Here is an 18661-nt window from a genome sequence, read left to right as displayed (position 1 = left end):
ATACTAGTATCAAATCTAAACGTTAAGTATCATAATATATATATGAAATTTATACATTAAGATTTAAAATAAATAAATTAATTATTTATTAAAGTTATATTTAAAATATGTTACCTAAACTAAATTTTTATTACGAAAATTTAAGTAAATTTACTCTTATAATTCGCGATACATTTTTAACTAGATTTTATTAAGTAAGTTTACAACATACATTAAAACCAACTTATTTAATTCATTGACTAAAACTGTGATAGGTAGAGTCCCTTTTGCCAGTCAAATATCACAGTCGAGGCATAAAAGTCCATAACAGCAGTCATATGAAATCCCATGTTAGTCCACACTACGACATATTCAAACAGGGCGAAAAGTGTATAAACTATAAATAAAAATAATTATAGTATGTATAATAGTAATGGTAATGAAATGATTATTAGTAATAATTTAATAATCAAAACTAAACATAAATTGAGCTCTATCCTAAGAAATCGGATTTTATTTGAATTATGGACAATTTTTTTAAAGAAACATGGTACGATTTTAACCGGAAAGAACTATTGACATCGGATCAGACGCCCTCTTAAAGACTTTATTTCTTTTACAATAGTTATTTTAATTAAAAATTTTTTTAAATAAGTTCATCATTGATATATGTAAATATAAATATATTTAAATATATATTTTATATATCATATTATATAATATAAATTTTATAAATTAACAGTAAATTATTTTATTAAAAAAATATAAATTAGTAGGAAAAGTATAATAAATATATTCGTATGTGCATTCACTTAGCGTAATAAAAATAAAGGTAGTCACGTCGTCTATATCTATATCATTTTCCTGATTAATTTTACAATATAATATGATTCAACTACATTGCTAGCATTATTCCTCGCATTTGGGTTAAATTAAAGTTTTGTGATAGAATGCAAATAATCCTGATCTTACATTGTAGTTAGGCCAAACTGACTAATATTTTTCCAATAAAAATTATTGAGCTTATCGTTTTAATACAAATAATTATTAATTAGACATAATTTTCGATTGTTTTTGTTATATTCCTATCTATACTATTGATTCTATTCGGAGTTGACGTGTTCATAATATACTTCAAAATACCTTCACTTAACTGAAAAATTATACTGCAATAATTTGTCATTATAATAACTTATATAAACGCTGAATATATATTATTTAACATAAATATATATATGTAATTATGTATTAGATTGATTTTTAACAATGTAACATATATAAAAAAGTATAATATATAAATATAATATATAAATATGATATATAAATATAATATATAAATATGATATATAAATATAACATATAAATATGAATAAAAATTTATATGAATATTGCTTTTAATTTGGTTTAAAGGTAAGTAAGGCAAGCATTAGTGTTATTGTTGTAATTAAAAATGTATCCATTGAACTGTTGATGGTAGAATATTTAGTTATGATTTTCATATTCTTAATTTGTTAATGTATTATCCATTTTAACATAAGCAAAACTATTTTACGCAGAGCTTACTTTTTCAGTTTCTGTTGTACTAAAAGAAAACATATTATAAGTTAGAATGAGTTTGCAGACAAGTATATTGTTATAAATCTACTAGCTTCTACATGATTAGTGGCTTACTCACCTCCAGGCTCACAACGTGAATTGTGTCGCATAAAACAATAGCCGGCTAATAAAAACGCTGTAAGATTAGTGATAAACAAATTTCTTTTATATTTAAGAGCTTTTTCTTCTATCGGAATAAGAGGACCACGTCGACCATTCTTATTAAGAAAGTATGAAATTAACATATACAATTCACTGCATAGAATAAATGCGACGAATGAATTGCGATGAATTTTGTAATTATCGGATGATGTCCACAATGATAAACTTAAGAGTGCAAAGTTTTCAATCACATTTAGTAAACATGCTACTGTACCCAATATGCGTCTATTTTTACGTATAGCAGTTTGATAATATTTCCAATATATTTTAGCTACTGCTAAACGGGCCGGTAGATGTAAGCAAATCGCCACACGCCAAACCGTCCTTTGAGGATTATAGTTGCCAATGGCTGCTGATATCGAAGGTAAAAAGTTAGGCACATCACAGTGGGTATATGTGGAACGACGGAATTCAAATAGTAGTGACCAAATTACGCAAAAAGTAAAACTTCCCAACGGCAGACTTACAACAGCAGCTGCAACTTTACCAAACGGTATACGCAACACAGGCTTCGGCGCATTAAGACGTTCATAGAGAGGTAGCATGTGTATGATTACTTTCTTTTAGCCTTAATTCTTTGATATTCTTTCAGATACATTATTCAAATTAATAATAATATTATATTGCAAGTTGTAGCAAAAACTATTCCAACATGTATAAGTTAAGTACTTAATTTGACGTACGAAATTTTTATTATTGTTTTCTACATACAGAAGATTGTCATTCTTGTTGGTTGACCTACAGACGACATTGGTTTGACGCGTTCTTATCAATGTTATACTACAGCACAGCTTTTGAGTTCCATTTTTTTTCATTTCTAAAATGCTGAAGTTATATCCAATTCGTACGCAAAATTTACGTAAATTTTCATTTAAAAAAGTTTTTTTATTTCAAATTTTTGTAAAAATTTTTTTAATATAAAGTCTTATAACACATAGTGTTATTATAATTATAGTATGTTTCCACTGCTTACTTAGTAAGTGTAATTTACTTAATAAATTATATTACTCTACCAAGAGCTGTTGGGCTTTTAAAGTTTCTTAAGTATTTAATGAAGTTTTTTGTTTTAATAAATGAAATATGTAATAGACATATAAAGAGAAGTAACGCTATTTGTAGTTTATTTATAATTATTAATTTTAACCGATGCATTGCATGTTGTTTTCTGTATACATCTATTTCTTTATTCATGTTGTGAACAATTTTACAAACATTTAAAAATTTTTTTTTAAATTTTCCGAGTTTTTCACTTTAAATGAAACATTTCACAGAATACAGAAATTTTTCTTTACAAGCGAAAATTCTTTAATGCCTTTTTGCATATAAAAGCGGTATCAGCTACATAAATTAGATCATTATAATGTGATAAACGTTCAGTTTTTGAATTCATTAATGTAAATGGGCAAGTGCCTAGATGAATGTGCTATTACCCTGAAATTAATAGCTAGTTTATATAACTAGCTATACATACATGGGCGTACCCAGGGCCGAAATTAGGGGAGACGCTGATATACTGATATAATATTATTATATATTTCAAAGTGTGCTAAGGTACCCCTCTTTAGTACTTTTTTCTTTTTGGCTATATTAGCTAGTATATTTTACCCTTAGTTCACTGAAAACTTGAAGATTGGATTTTGTTCACAAAAAAGTCGTTTTTATATGTACAATTTTATTTGCACTTTGTACATGAACACTTAAACAAAAATTATAGGAATAGCAATAATAGTGATTGATGTACAAGTCAACATGTTAAGATAAATAAAAAAATTCGAAGTAGGTTGTGAAGTTTAAAAATATGCACGCATAAAGTGGAAAAATTATTATTTAAAAAATATATGTATGTTGTATATATGTATGTAAATTGCTAAAAGATTAAAAAGACAAATTTTAAATTTTTCTTGTAAACAGTTTTAAATTTTTTTTCAAAACAATAATAACATTTTGAAATCTAGAGGGGGCAGGAGGGGCGAGCGGTTTTATTAAAGTCAAATGTGATTGACATTTATTTAAAAAAAATGTTACTTTTTCGTTATCTCGGGTTTATCTTTTGGTTAAAATTTATTTTACGCATAGTTGCATTTAAAATGTCCCTTAATTTCAGCCTTCGTTTCAACAAAATTAAGGCTATTTTCTTTAATTTCGTTCTAACCTCAAAACTGAATTTTGCGTGAAAAAAACAAATAAATTTCTCTAAAACGAAGATAAAATTAAGATTTTCGCGAAATTAAGGTGTGTCTGAACATAGTATAAAGAAATTTGTCTGTTTGAACATAGTAAAAATCTGATGCATTAAAAACTTGTTTAGTATTCATTTAAGAATTTAATTGACAGCAGATAGAAATTTAATTTTTCTTAATAAATAAATTATTCAAAGATATTGTTGTATAAAAATTAGGAATTAAAAAAAAAAAAAAAGAAATGTTTTCAATCACACCATTGAATGTTTGAAAGAGGTTACGTGGATGGTTTGCCTAAAATCCAGAACTGATATAGCAATTGTGTTTCTTTATTTGTGTACATTATTTAATTTTATTTCGTGTGAAAGAGCGAACGACGGAGTTTCTTCGAGGAAAATCTCGGGGAAGTAAATTTTGATAATAAAAGAAAAATCAATTTTGTATACAAGATTGTCGTGTATATTTTGCTGATATTGTTGTGAAATTGAGTAGTACTCTTAAATATAAATTATTGCACAATAAAAGACAAGATTAAAAGACAATTTCAACATGACAATTTTAACTAAACCATCAGTGAATGAAAAATCTGAAAAGGTTCCGCTACCTTTTGGATTAGGCGGTGGACAGGATGAAGTGGCTATGCTGCAGAGCAGTAAACTAGGACGTGGATCGTTACTACAAGTAAGTACAACGAATTATGTATTTATAAGTATATAAATTATGAATTTATACAAATATATTGTATTTCTCTTTACAAACACATAATCAATGTCAAGTATCTATTGAATATAAATTGAATATATGCATATAAAATAAATTAAAATCTACGTTAATCTAAGTACGTTTTTAGTTGGTTTTGCAATTTTTCTAATACTCGTTGCCAATGTCATTGAATTACGAACTGTCCTTGTGTTTATCGAATGTTGATTATCCTTGCAAGTGCAGCAAGCAAATGTGTATATTGATTTTTCTCATGTTGGGTTCTGCATGTATTTTATTTACATTTTCTCTCTGTGGAACGTAACTCAATGAGCTGTTGCAAACGCAGTTAAATATTTTTCAGTTAGCATTTTATTTTTCATTATTGACTTCGCGTCATAATATGTCATTGGCAAAACCCAATTTTAAATAATTTTATTATAGTTTATAAATAGTTTATTTCTATTTCAGATAAAAAAGAAAATTCTTTTCAATTTTCTTATCGCAAGTGTCTGGTTGTGCTGTGCATAAGCAAAATAAATGAATTTTGCACGCCTCAGCCAATCATTGTAGATATCGCACAATATATAGTTTACTTTTCATAAGCACTTCCATATATAAATGCAAATGCATATTTATTTAAAAATAAAATATATACAAAATATATTTTTGCTGAGTCAAAGAATAAGTAAGAAATTCTAAAACCAATACGCAGATTTTGCGTCTTTTCTCTTTTTCCTTTTTTTTTTTTTTCTCTAAAACATATGCCATATAAGTTAACATAATTAAGACTTAAAGTTCTAACCCCTCTCCCCCCAACACTTGAATTGCATTTACGTTTTCTCTAGTTTTTCGTTGACACGTATTCATTTCACGGGAGGGAAACAAATTGTTGCTGACTGTTTACACAAACCAAAAATAATTAGTGTTAATTACTTTAATCTTTGCTTAAAGCCCCACCCCTCACTTAGAATAACGCGAAAAGTATTTAAATCAGTTTTTAAAATCTTGTGAAATAAAGTATAGAAAAAATATATAAATAGTTTAATTTCGTTTCATTCTACATAACTAGTGCATGAGGGCATGACGATGACAAATCTCCAGTTTGGTCTGAGGCGCTGGAGGTTTGGGCACAAGAAATAAATGTAAAATGACATTGGCTGTACAAATCAGTGTTTAATTAGATTGAAATGGGAGTAATTTTCTCCCATTTTGATTAAGAAGTATACTTCCTTCGCCTGTACTCGGGTTGATTTCAATTTAAATTTCACTTATCCACAATCTACCTCTTATCTCTTATTTCACTCACCCATCTTCAACTCTCACCCATCCACTTCCTAACCGATGTATTAGTCTTGTAAAACCTTTCATGTTATCTGCTTTTAGGTTCCAGCGGGCTACAACAACAACAGAAATATACTTAGGTAGACAACATAGAAATATATTTTTGTCTGTAACTATTTAAAATCAAAATCTATCAAAATCTGCATTTCAATATAAAAATCTATCAAAATCATGAAAATCTCCATTTCAATATAATGATAAGACAAAAACTCTTTCTATATATGTTGAGGATAGTTGAGTTGAGTCAGTGCACCTGAGCACTTTTACTCTCTATTAACTGCGAGGTTTCTACAAAACCCCTCTTTGCGCCTTGACTGGATTATTGTTTATGACTTCATTAGACTAAGCAATAATTGACCTCAGATCTGCATATCTCCCCTAGGAGCCTGTAACCATTCTGAGATTTGATAACGCGATGTTAGTAAGTCTGTCAGATTTCGCAAATAATTTCAGGGCTCTATCCTTTATGTATTTTTTAATGGGATCAATCTTGAGGTCCCTGAGGATGTCATTCGTCCTAATGTACCAAGGAACTTTGAAAAGTCTTCTCAGAGCCTGGCTTTGTGCAATTTCTAACTGGTGAATAGTAGTGTTTGAAGCTTTGCTAAACGCTACACAACCATATAGAAGTGACGGACAAATTATTTGGTTATATGGTATATCAGTTTCCTGTTCTTAGCATTGAGGTTTTCATTTCTAAATAGCGATTGGAGGTAATGAAGAATTTTGGCGTAGCTAATTCTTTCTAGTTAATATTAATTACTTTAAAGCAGAAGAATTAACTCTCAATGTTAATTTATCACAGAAATTGAGTTATCGTTCATTAATACTATTATACTATATATTATACTATATATTGATACTATTATAATTGTATTTCTAGTATAAAAACGTCTATTTAACAAGTATTGTATCAGAAAAGCCAATGATAATATACAATACCAATGATACATTTATAGTGTTAGAAAAATTTAACTGTAGATTGCACTACTAAAGACTTATTCTGGGTTTCGGAATTATTATATTGTCTCAAAGATAAAGGTGTAGCATAAAAGAAAAAAATTAGGGGGGCGCTGATCTAGATGTGAAATAAGAGAAGGACATTAATGCACTGGTGTGACATATAAGTTTACTTTTCGTATATACTGTCATAATTTTTGTATTACCACAAAAAAAGCTCTTCAGTGTCTAAAAGTATATCTACTATAAAAGAAAAAATTAGGAGAAGAATATTGATGTGTTTACCGTCATATAACTATATAAATGCTAAAGCAAGTTAATAAAAATTTATTTATTTATTTAAATGCTTATTCCTAGGAACTTACTGATTTATTTATTTAACTTTATTTGTATTATATTATATTTAATGGATTTATTTATTAACATTGAGTGGAATAGTTTATTATATGTGCGTAGGATAAACTATCAATATAGAAATTGGGAGGGTTAAGTATTTTATACTTTCACAGTGCTCAATTCCAGTAGTTACCCACAACTATTGCCCAGGTATTGTCATTGAACAATACTGAGTATACTGAGGTCATGGCCTTGTAACTATGATATGGGTATGAGGCCATGACATTGACAAGGCTCCAGAAGCTGTATATTTCAGCAAAAAGAAAAAAGAATGCAGGCAATGTATTGAGGGCATGGGCATATACCCACTGAGATGGATATAGACTCATGACGATGACGGAGTTTCGGCCTGAACATCGAATTATGAAATAAGTATCTAATAGTATTTTTTTTTTAAATTTTTTATTATAATTTTTACTTTTTAATACTCTTTATTTAAAAGTATAATATATTTAAGTGCAGAGATGATAGCGTCGTGCCCTAATTGCGTGCGCTCTTGCTTTGTTGTAATATGCTTTATTGTATATTATATATTAGCTGTATTTGTTTTGGAAAATTTTCTTAGTCATGATAACGTATCAGTATATCTTTTACGTGTTAGAATGATTGGATATGTATTAAGTTTTCAGAAAAAAAACAACATAAAAAACTACCACTTGAAATCTAAGAACTATTTGTATAGTGCATAAAAATTGAGTATATGAATCAACTATTGATTTATTCCTCACCACCATGCAATTTAAATTCTTATACATAATTTCGTAACTTTTTTATGAAATTAATTATATAGAAATTTAATTGGTTTTTAATTTTTTTTCATTTCAAATATTTCGATCAATGATTTTGGACGATTACTTGAAGACATTAAGTTTCATGAGATAAGTGTTGAGTACTTTAGGTATTATACGAGTATATATGTCAATCTTAATTTTATTTAAATAAAATTTTTATTATTAAAAGCAAAGTTTTAATTCCATAGTGACTCGACAGTCACTATGAGACTCAACAGTCACTATGTGTCTCAACAGTTAGTACTTCAAAATAATATCATTAAAAGAAAAAAAAAACGGTGAGAACAAAACGTAAAAGTATTAGACGGTCAAGATGCTAAATATTTTAATAATTGATTTCATTCACCTCTTATCCTAATTTCCCCACCATCATTCCCAACCATTACACATCCACTTCATCACCATTGTAATCGTATCCTATATCCTTTCATGTTATCTGTTTATAGGTCCCAGCGGGTTGCAACAACAACAACAACAACTGATATGAAGCGAAATCGTTTAACCATTCAGTATTGTCGCTCAATCCCTTACATATTAACGTATATAAAACGCCTTTAGATTAGAGTTATTTTGCCACACAGTAGCCCACCATTTCCCACTCAGCTGTTAAGTGCTTGTCTGCAGTATAAGATTCTTCCCATCTTCCAAACAAAAACTAAATTTCTGAACACAGTATTTTCATCATCACCATTAGAAGTCATCAAATGTATCAAAATATTGTGTTCAAATGTTAAAAGTTCCTTGGTGTATCAAAAATGAAGATATACATAAAGCCTTAAGAGACGAAAGTGTGCTCTTTTTTTTAAAACAAATGTAATATTAATTCTATTAGAAAGATATGCTGGGCTCGAAACTATACTACTGTGTAGTTATTCATCTGAATAACTCATTATTATGATTCAACTAAAATCTTGTGGATCACCCAAGTGGTCTCTGACACTATTGAGTAAAAGTGCTTTAGACACTAACTCGCTTTTCATCGACCAAAGAAGAAAGAAGTATTTACATCTATTTTGAAAAAAAATTATGTGGAATTTACTAATGCTTACAACACATATTTAAATTTTTTTAGACGGATCGAATAGCAAAGAAAGACAAAAACAAAAATTTTTTATTTTTTATTTATTGAAATTTGGCTGACCATACAACCTGTTTCGAGTATTGCCAAGTACTCTTCATCAGTGGTCTTTATTCAAACTGATTCCACTGTTAAAGATTTCCATATCCATTTTTAATGGATGTTAACGTTGCAGTAGCCCAACTTGAATGGCCATGTTGTGATTTATGCTCTATGTAGACAAGTGGTTCCAGAACGGAGACTGTGACTGCACAGGAACTGTCTGGAACCATACTTGTTGGATTGTTGCTATCTTAGGTGTGTTTAGTCTTTTGTTGAATTAACGTTCATATAAAGTATAGCTTTGGTAAATAAAACACTAAGTTTCACTTGAATGTGATTTGCGGAATGTGATTTTTTTTGTTTAGCGGTAAAATCGAAGATACAAAGATTGATGTGAGCATTTTAAATAATTAAGCAAAGTGGAAAGAGAATGTTGGTATTGTCATAACCCATAACCCATTTTTATGGAAGATAATGTGAAAGAAGTTGATATTCCTTCTCTATTAGCTAAAAAAGTATTTTGATTCCAAAATCCGTGTAATTTTGAAAAAAATGTGGGCGTTTCCGAACCACCAAAACACTTTGAATGTAAATACTTGTACAATTATGTATTGGACATGTTACTGAGTAATTGAAAGACAGAAACGCCCATAAGCTTCAGCCTTAAAGTGAGATAACAGATGAGCCGGCGTTTCTTCTTCGTCCTAATAGGACAGACAGAGTATATTCAAAAATTCAGTAAATATACCTCGAATAAAGTAAAAATACCATTTGTGGATAATTTAAACAAATCTTTCTGAATTATAATGTACATTACTTGTTGTAAGAGATAGCGCACCCTATAGAAAATATGCATCTGCATTCTTAGCAATTTTTATCCGATTAGTGTACCAAAAAACTTAAAAATATATGAAGAATCTAATCGTTTTGTATTAATCATCTGCAAAGTTCAAAAAGGTTTCGATAAAATTATAGAATTTAAACCTTCAAAGTAATTTTCGTATGTAATTTCTTGCTCCAATCTGCATTTCGTTCATTCAAGTCTATGTGAGTAAACCATTTATAACCACATTAAAGTGTATTTTTCGATAAGATAATTGAATTGTTTATCGTGTATGAATAATTATTTAGTAGCTATATGACACTACTCAACAAAGAATGTATATACATAGTCATGGGTATCAAGGCATATAAATATGTATACGCCTCAATTTTGCAATTGCAAAGTTCATATCTGTTTTGTTTTATTTCTGCTTTATTTCGTTTTAATTTAAACTTTCTTTGTTTATTTACAGCAACAAAATTACAGCTCCGATGTTGATAATGAGTCAATGGTCTTCAATCGTTCTCCGCAATTATCCTGCGTGAAAACAATTTTATTATTCCTTATTTCGATGATTGTTATGATGATGGGTATTTTGGGTGGCTACACTTTGTATCGTGCATATGCTCCATCTCACTCCAGCAAACATTTACTTGCATCCTGTGAGGTTCCTTACTTTGTAGATGATAACAATACATTCCCACGTTTCTATACACAGTCCGATGATTTTGATCTGAACTGGCGTAGCTTGTTCCCACGTATTACTGCAGAAGAACTATTGGGCGATATATCTGATAATCACTTCTTCCGTGAAAACATAGAATTTGATATGTCAGATGACGAGAGCATTGCAAAAGTCGATGTGCCAGATTTCAAGGATGGTCGCCGTGGACGTTTTATGCATGATTTTAAAGAGAATCAATCAGCAATTATAGATACTACGGCTAATCGTTGCTTTATAATGCCATTGGATCATAACACAACTTTACCTCCAAAAAGCTTCCTGGATTTGATGCAAAAGATGGGCACTGGGTACTACAATGTCGACACTGAACGCGTACGCCGAACTATGCGCGTGGTTACCCCACCAATTACAGATTTATCACTGATATCAGAACGCATTGCAAATGAATGTTTCGACATGAAAATTTATATGTTGGAGAATTATGTGTCCGGAGGTAAGTCATAAAAAATATATATACATAGGTACTACATCTTGGATTTCAATTAATGTTCAATTCATGTTATAACCTATATAATATGCTTTTCACACAGCACGAGTTAATGTTCAACCCTTTTACATCTGTTGTTTTCAAACTCATTTGTTGTGGTAGCCCGTAGAGATCTATATGGCAGATAATATATACAATGATATGACTGGGTATATGAAGTATGAAAGAGGAGAGTATTGTTTGGGAACAAAAGAAGATTATAGATGAGTGGGATTTTAATTGAAGATAATCCGGGTTAAACTGAAGAAATCTAGCCAAATTAATAGGAGGGATCCCAAGATCATTAGACTGAAATTGTTGTCTGATTAGGAATTGAAAATAGTTGGGCGATTTCGTAGGGCATCGAGTTGTAGTTGGGGCACACATTAAGATTTGACGTATTTATGCGTGCCAAGTAATTGTTTAGCATATGGCTTAGCCACAGGAAAGGCATCACACATTCCCGAAGATATTAGGCGGATACCTATAGAGAAGTTTGTTGCTATGCAACCTAGATCTCTAAGAGAAAATTGCATCTATGTAGAGGGTTGTTAGTCCATGTTTGTTTCACACCCTCTTACAATTTTCTAGCGTAAGAAGGCAAGAACAAATTCTCTATATTACTGTGCTTTTTCTATTTTTTACTTATATTTGATTGTGTGTCCTCTGAGAATAAATATGGGATATAAATACACACGTTAGACTTTTTTGTTAGAATCCTTAAGTTTGTGATGTGAAGAGTATATAATAGAAACATCACATGGTTCTAATTATTGTTTATGAACTGTTCAACTCTTTATATTATTGCTGTTGTGCGTGTGCCTATTGTCTTAACATTTGTTTTCGAGAGGTCTTAAGACACTCTATTATGTTTTCACTCAAAGTTTTTTGTTTCTCTATTTTATGCTTACTTGCATTATAGCAGCACTATTTCAGCACTATTGCTGTAATTGTCTCAGTTATTAGCAGAGTTCGTATTTGCGTACCCATTAGCGGCTCATTTTGGCTCAATCTGCTCACGGTTCATGATCCGGCAAAAAACTCTTTTCATACGATGGCTCACGCTCATGAGCGAGCCCAACTACAGAGCTCGTGAGCTCTCGGCTCGTGAGACCTCATGAGCAGCTCTTCAATATGAGCAACTTGAAGGCTCACGCTGGTGAGCAGCTCTTCAATATGAGCCAATTTTGGGCTCACGCTCATGAGCCAATTTTGGGCTCACATAAGAATTGGCTCTTGCTCATGAGCCTGAGCTGCACATGAGTGAGCAAATACGAACTCTGGTTATTAGACAATTATTCTTAATTGTTGTTCTGGAAGCCCGTAGGGATCTGCTTGTAAAATCTCTTTGGGGATGGTGTATCGATACTTATGTATCGAGATTGACGTATGGGAACTGGGACGTTGACCCGGCCGTTCTTGGAACCTTATTATGCTTATTCGTTTATTTCGCTGAAATTAGTGATTGTAGAAGCGTTGAGAGTAAAAATGCAGTGTGAAAATATATTTAAGATATCTTATCACCAGAAGACGCTTTAAGTCTATAAAATCGAAGTCCGAGCATCTTCAGTATCCCGATTAAATTTTTTTTCATTAATTATTGTATTACTAAATTTCTTTGAAATCCATTAATATTGCTTTTTTTGTTATATTTGCAGTCTTCAAACGGGAAATCAAACCCATAACTGATGCTGGAAAGTTTGCCCAGTTCTTTGGAAAGGGTATTGTCGAATTTGATCTTCTAAACATAAAGGACATTGAGGAGTACGAAAATGATCATCAAAAATTGAAGTAAATTTTACTAAAGCTTTTGTCTGTTATTAAAAACATGTGTGCTTCACAGCATTTCTTTGTAGTTTGTAGACATCTATGGTTAATTGAAAGTAACTTTTTTTAACCAATCGTAATTTAAATTTAAATTGGAAATTATTGTGTTATGTAGTAAAATTTTCAATAAGTTTTGTATGCAATGTTGTGGTAACAATATATGTATTATTTATTATTTATTTTACATGTAAATTGTCTCGTATTAAAATTGAAATTTTTTTCCGATTGAAATGTTTAAAGAATGTTTCCAATAAAATTAAATATTATTTATAACAAATATATTTAAAAACTTTATGTTATTGAAATAATTGCGTTTTTTATTTGAAAAAGCATAAAAATATTTTTAAACAAAAACAAAAACAAAAACAAAATATGTTTGTAAAAAACAAAAATTGAATTGAATTTTCAATAAAAGATTTTAGTGTCTGTGAATTAAACTTAATATATATGCATAATCAATCGATGGTACCTAAATATTTGAATAATAATGTTAATAAAATAGCTGTAATTGAGAATCATAAAGTATATAAGAAAAAGATTATATATACAAATACATATTTATTTACAAAAAGAATTCAACTTCCGTATCTATTAAAATATTATTTGCTACAAACATATAAAAAAATTCTTTTAAATTTATTTGTATAATTTTTCTTCCAATATATCGTGTATTAAGTTAATTACTCAGTATATATATATATATATATATATATATAAAAGTATATATATTTTGTATGTGATCAGTTTAAGAAAATTTATGTTTCTCTTTGTGTACTACAAATACTGTATTATGTTTGTTAAAATATTTTTATATATATATTTTGTTATAATCGTATTAAACATTTACAAAATAATTATATTCATTAAATAATTTAAGTATTCGAGTTCAATTTTGCTTGTATCAGCGCAAATTCAATCCCATATTACAACTAAACCTGAAAAGAGAAATGGAAGTTTGTAGAATTTGTGATTTGTGGAACTAAATTAATTAAATCTTTGCAAAGGTACGCAAATGTAACATTTATTTCTCTTAATATGAAAAAATATTTATAAGCTAAAAACTTTGGAGTCAAAGCCACAAATATATATTAAGAAGTTGACTATCCAATATGAGGGGTTTATCATAAGAATAAAACTATTTAATGGTTAATAAATAAAATTACAATTTTCAATTCTAAAATATGTTTAACATTTGTTGTTGAAGTAGTAGCCCATAAAAGGGAATGTATGAGCCTTGAGAGGTCCTTACCAGTCTTATATCACAAGATCGAAATAAAATGAAATATAGGAAAAAGTTTTGAAGACGAGTTTATTCAATATGTATGTAAGGAAGAGAACTTGTTAAGAAGACGAAACTAGTTATGCGCTTAAATTAAACGACAGAGAATGCCTACTTATCATTCAACGAAAGAGCTCAACAACCTCGAAGATAAACTCGATAACAAATATATCAGTTTTAAATAAATCTTTCGTAATTATAACTATTTCTATACATTTTTCATAATAATAATTGATAATTGAGAATAAATCATTGTTCAAACTGAAAAGAAGAGTACTGAGACCTGAGACCTCACTTTCCATTGAGCAGATTATGACCAACAATTAATTATCTATCGCAGCAAACTAATCTTTCTATTTAAAAAACTACAGACAATTGTCGCTATTGTGGTCCTGTAAAACACTATTAGTCGCGTACCAGTAGTTCAAGGTACCCGAAGCAGTTGCTATTAAGAGTGACTTATAATCATCGATATTAATCTCGTTGGTGTAACAAAATTTTTACAATAACAATAAGTTTATTTCGGACGGAGACGCATTTAGAAGCCAGTCGTTGAGTTCGACAATTAAGTGTCGTCCGCCACATCCAAAAGGAACTATGTAAGTAGATCCTTGCAGGCTACAACAATTAACTATTCCATACTAAACAATGTTGTAATAAGAGGAACCGTTCATCATAGAAATGGAAGTTTAAAAATGGAGTTGGGGTCAAAGATCACTTGAGTAGAAATAACGGCCATTTGTGAGAAATAGCTTTAAAAGAGTTTAAAGTTGGGAATGAAATATCAACTTTTTGGAAAACGACCAAAAGTAATGTATAGTTCTGATATTTAAAAGTCTCTTGTGTATTTAAAAACTGGGAGAGCTTTACAGAAGAATTAAAGGTTAACGAATCTGCGATTATGTTAAGGAAATAAAAAAATAATCGAATGAATGAAAAAATTCGAAGTTATAAATAAAAATATCATTTTATCATTATATATATATATTATAATAAAACATAATCGCTTTATTACTATATTAATTGATAACAATATATTTATATATGTTATGCTACTACAATTTTCTTTAAATTACTATAAACACAATAATTTTAAAGTTAGTTAAATAATCCAGAGGTTTTTGATGAATCCATTGATGTCGTCGAACGTGTTCGTAATACAAGCTGACATTATCATCACTTATTTCTTACTGACAAAAAAAATCTTTCAATTAAAAATAGTTTCCTACGTCACAATTGACTAATACAGAAATGTTTATATTGTAGGATAATTGCTTTATTATACATAAACCAAAAGTACAAATTAAACAAAAATCGTTTTTGGTTTTCAATAACTGACATTTAAGTAACTCATTTAGTTAATCGAAAATATGTATGTTAACAAAGTAAAGTTATAATAAATAAATTAAAAATAAAACAATTTTCTTATTTATAAATCCTAATCAATTAGTTACTTACTTTAGGATATAATTCTACATGCATAATTATAGACTACAGAGGTTGTTTTTTATATACAATGCCTTAGACTAAGTAAATGGTTTACATATTGCTATTGTATGGTCAACGCCAAATGCAACTTTCTGCACTTTACCGTTGATGGCCGTTTTAAATGGAAAGAATTGATCTTTTTTATGACCAAGACCCAAATGACCAAAACGATTTTTACCCCACATAAACAAATCACCATCAGAGTTAATTGCACCCATATGAAATACTCCACAACCTATTGAAACAACGTGAGTTTCATTACTGAAATCATTTCGTCCAAAGAGTGGCGGAAGCAAATGTTGTGGCTTTGAAGTTTGTTCAACATACGGACCAAAGCCAAGTATACCATATCCCCAGGTATAGACTAGTCCCTCTTCATTCAATAACATACAGAAAGAACCACCAGCAGCAATATCCTTTATTTTACCTAAACCTTTAGTAATATTTAACAAGCGTGGCTTGTTAATTTGCGGTTCGGCATTATCTAAATTATCCAGCTGTCCATATTCGGAATTTCCCCAACCAAAAACTTCACCATTCGCATTTAGCGCAAGAACACAATCCGATGCACAACTTATTTTTACAATATTTTCTTTTTCAATATCGCCTTTAGCTATAGAAATTTGACCAGTAGTCTCAAAATGTCCTTGTCCTAATTGTCCATCAGCACCCCAACCACAAGTATAAACACGTCCAAGTTTTGTTAAAAACATTGTGTGATCTTGACCACAAATTACATTGACTACTTCATCATTTGTTTCGCAGAAATACGTTTGTGGTATTCTATGTATTAGTGCACTTCCACGATAGTCTTCTTTTGCGATAATTTCACGACCACACTGACCATACGAGTTGTTACCCATTGTAAAAATTGTGCCATTTTTTGTTACGACTACGAGATGTGCTCGTCCAGCAGCCATGCACTTTATTTCCATATCATCATTAGTTTCACCTTCTAACCGAGGTAAATTTATAGCCGTTGGATATATTATTACGTCTAAATGTTTCGGGTCACTGGTAGATCCTTTGATTTGAAATCCCAGTTGGGAGTCTGTATTCAGACCACAACCAAATAGTGTTTCGCCATCAGAACGTTTTACGGCAAATGTAGAGAACCCGTACCCAGCTGTAACGTCAACCACTTCAGAGTTTACAGAGAACTGCATCCTCGTTGGGTGATTTACAATTTCTGTGTATCGTTCCTGAGCTTTTTTAACATTTGTTAGAAGGCCCAAGGCGCCGGTTTCTTGAAATCCCCATGCATAAATACGATTTGCGTTTGGATTCTCTATTTTGGGTTCATGCACTGTAAATTGTTTAAATATATTTAAGTTAACTTATTAAATTAAATGCATTGAAAATAGAAAATACCTTTTATTTTACTTTTATCTTGCGAAAGAATAATTCGCTTTGCTTTTGCAGTATAACCTCTAGTAAGAGTACATTGTACTCTACTTATATTACTTAACATGTTCTTATATATAGAAATATTCAAATTAAATTAATAACATTACAGCTAAACGACTTTTTTTTTTAAATGTGCACAGCGTAAACAGCTGTTTAGAGATGGGAGTTTTGAACGATAAGTAGTTTTTGTTGTTATCGATATTTGTATTTGTGTCAGGCTAGTGCTAGCTCCCAAATGCCCAAAAATCTGACAGAATATTGCGTTTCAGTGCATTTAAGCTGAATACGTTTATTTCTTATATATTTCAATTTCTTTTGAAAATTAGGATCAACCAAAACAAAAAATAGTTTTTTTTTAGTTGATCAGTATATCTTCTTTCAGAGTTCCGACACACTCAAAAATCTGACACAACTCTGCGCTGAAATGAAGACAATTGCGCGTGGGTATTAATGCCAAATGTACGATTAAACTACAGACTTGTCTTATAGTACTTGACGACTATCACTGCAGCCAATTTATATGAAACACTGACATCGACGGTAACTGCAGTAATGCCCAACTGCACATAAGAACAAAACGGTTTTAAAACCATTTTATTATAGTTTTCTACTGCGCTCCTGGATCGCAATCACTCATTTACCACTTACTGGTTCATAAACTAGAAATGCATAAAGCTGGCCCTATTTCAATGACTTTAAGATTGAGGTTTTGGTACCGAGGCTTTGTTCAGGGCAGTGCGTACACCGCCGCCGAGAGGAAATAGACTGTTTCTAAGTATAAAGAATGAGAGATAGGTATACTTTGGGAGTCAACGGATTTAGGGTAGGTTTGTTCTCTACTGGTTGTTAAAAATATGTAAGGTAAAGGTTAGGAAACAGAACTCTTCGTCAAAAAAAGTCTGCTGTTTATATGCTGCTTATATAAAATCTCAGACAAGAAGGGGTTAGATCAGTAAAGCGGGCAAAAGATGTGCCAAATGTTTACAGAGAAGGCATCTTTATCGAATTGACAAAAGCTTTATAGGAAGTGCAATGGACAGGACAGTGTTTTTAAATACACCAAAGTATTTCGGCTACTAGACATATAGGCATTATTTGAATGTTATTTTCGTGTTAAAAAAGAAACTTTGTTTTGGCACGATGCCTTCTATCTGAGTCTCGAAGAAATGTATGACTGTAGTTTTGCGCACGAAGAAGTTATTTACTAGAATTATAAAGCAAGGGTCGGAAGGAAAGAAATTTTTAGTTCACCCGTTGGAACATTCAGACCTTATTAATTCACCTCCAGCGATGGTTTGAAGTCGATTGATTTTGCTGTAGTGAAATACATGATAAAATGTGGTACCAAGTTTCTGTGATTGACATAAAATCAGTCTGATTACTTCGTGATTTTCCGTCA

General features: G+C 30.3%; 3 protein-coding genes across 4 annotated transcripts; 1 reads left to right on the top strand and 2 right to left on the bottom strand.

Annotated features, from left to right (window-relative positions):
- Positions 1-169: 169 nt before the first annotated feature.
- On the bottom strand, positions 170-2422 carry LOC119689144 (post-GPI attachment to proteins factor 2-like). Of its 2 annotated transcripts, XM_038103903.1 has the most exons (3): positions 1655-2422; positions 1543-1561; positions 267-376 (listed from the first exon to the last, which is right to left on the bottom strand). In XM_038103903.1, the coding sequence occupies exons 1-3, from the start codon at positions 2280-2282 to the stop codon at positions 352-354; spliced, it is 672 nt and encodes a 223-aa protein (XP_037959831.1). In that variant the 5' UTR covers positions 2283-2422; the 3' UTR covers positions 267-351. The 2 variants fall into 2 exon arrangements, with proteins under 2 accessions (XP_037959830.1, XP_037959831.1); XM_038103902.1 differs by lacking the exon at positions 1543-1561 and having other exon boundaries at positions 170-376.
- A 1710-nt stretch (positions 2423-4132) lies between these two features.
- Positions 4133-13216, top strand: LOC119689054. The gene is made up of 3 exons (XM_038103795.1): positions 4133-4598; positions 10523-11228; positions 12920-13216. Exons 1-3 carry the CDS (start codon positions 4467-4469, stop codon positions 13054-13056), a joined length of 975 nt encoding a protein of 324 aa, XP_037959723.1. The 5' UTR covers positions 4133-4466; the 3' UTR covers positions 13057-13216.
- A 2193-nt stretch (positions 13217-15409) lies between these two features.
- Positions 15410-17392, bottom strand: LOC119689971 (RCC1-like G exchanging factor-like protein). The gene is made up of 2 exons (XM_038104935.1): positions 17227-17392; positions 15410-17161 (listed from the first exon to the last, which is right to left on the bottom strand). The coding sequence occupies exons 1-2, from the start codon at positions 17324-17326 to the stop codon at positions 15894-15896; spliced, it is 1368 nt and encodes a 455-aa protein (XP_037960863.1). The 5' UTR covers positions 17327-17392; the 3' UTR covers positions 15410-15893.
- Positions 17393-18661: the final 1269 nt, after the last annotated feature.

The sequence above is a fragment of the Teleopsis dalmanni genome, chromosome X (assembly GCF_002237135.1).
Source record: "Teleopsis dalmanni isolate 2A chromosome X, ASM223713v2, whole genome shotgun sequence".
Classification (NCBI taxonomy): Eukaryota; Metazoa; Arthropoda; class Insecta; order Diptera; family Diopsidae; genus Teleopsis; species Teleopsis dalmanni.
This window is presented reverse-complemented; position numbering and strand designations above follow the sequence as displayed.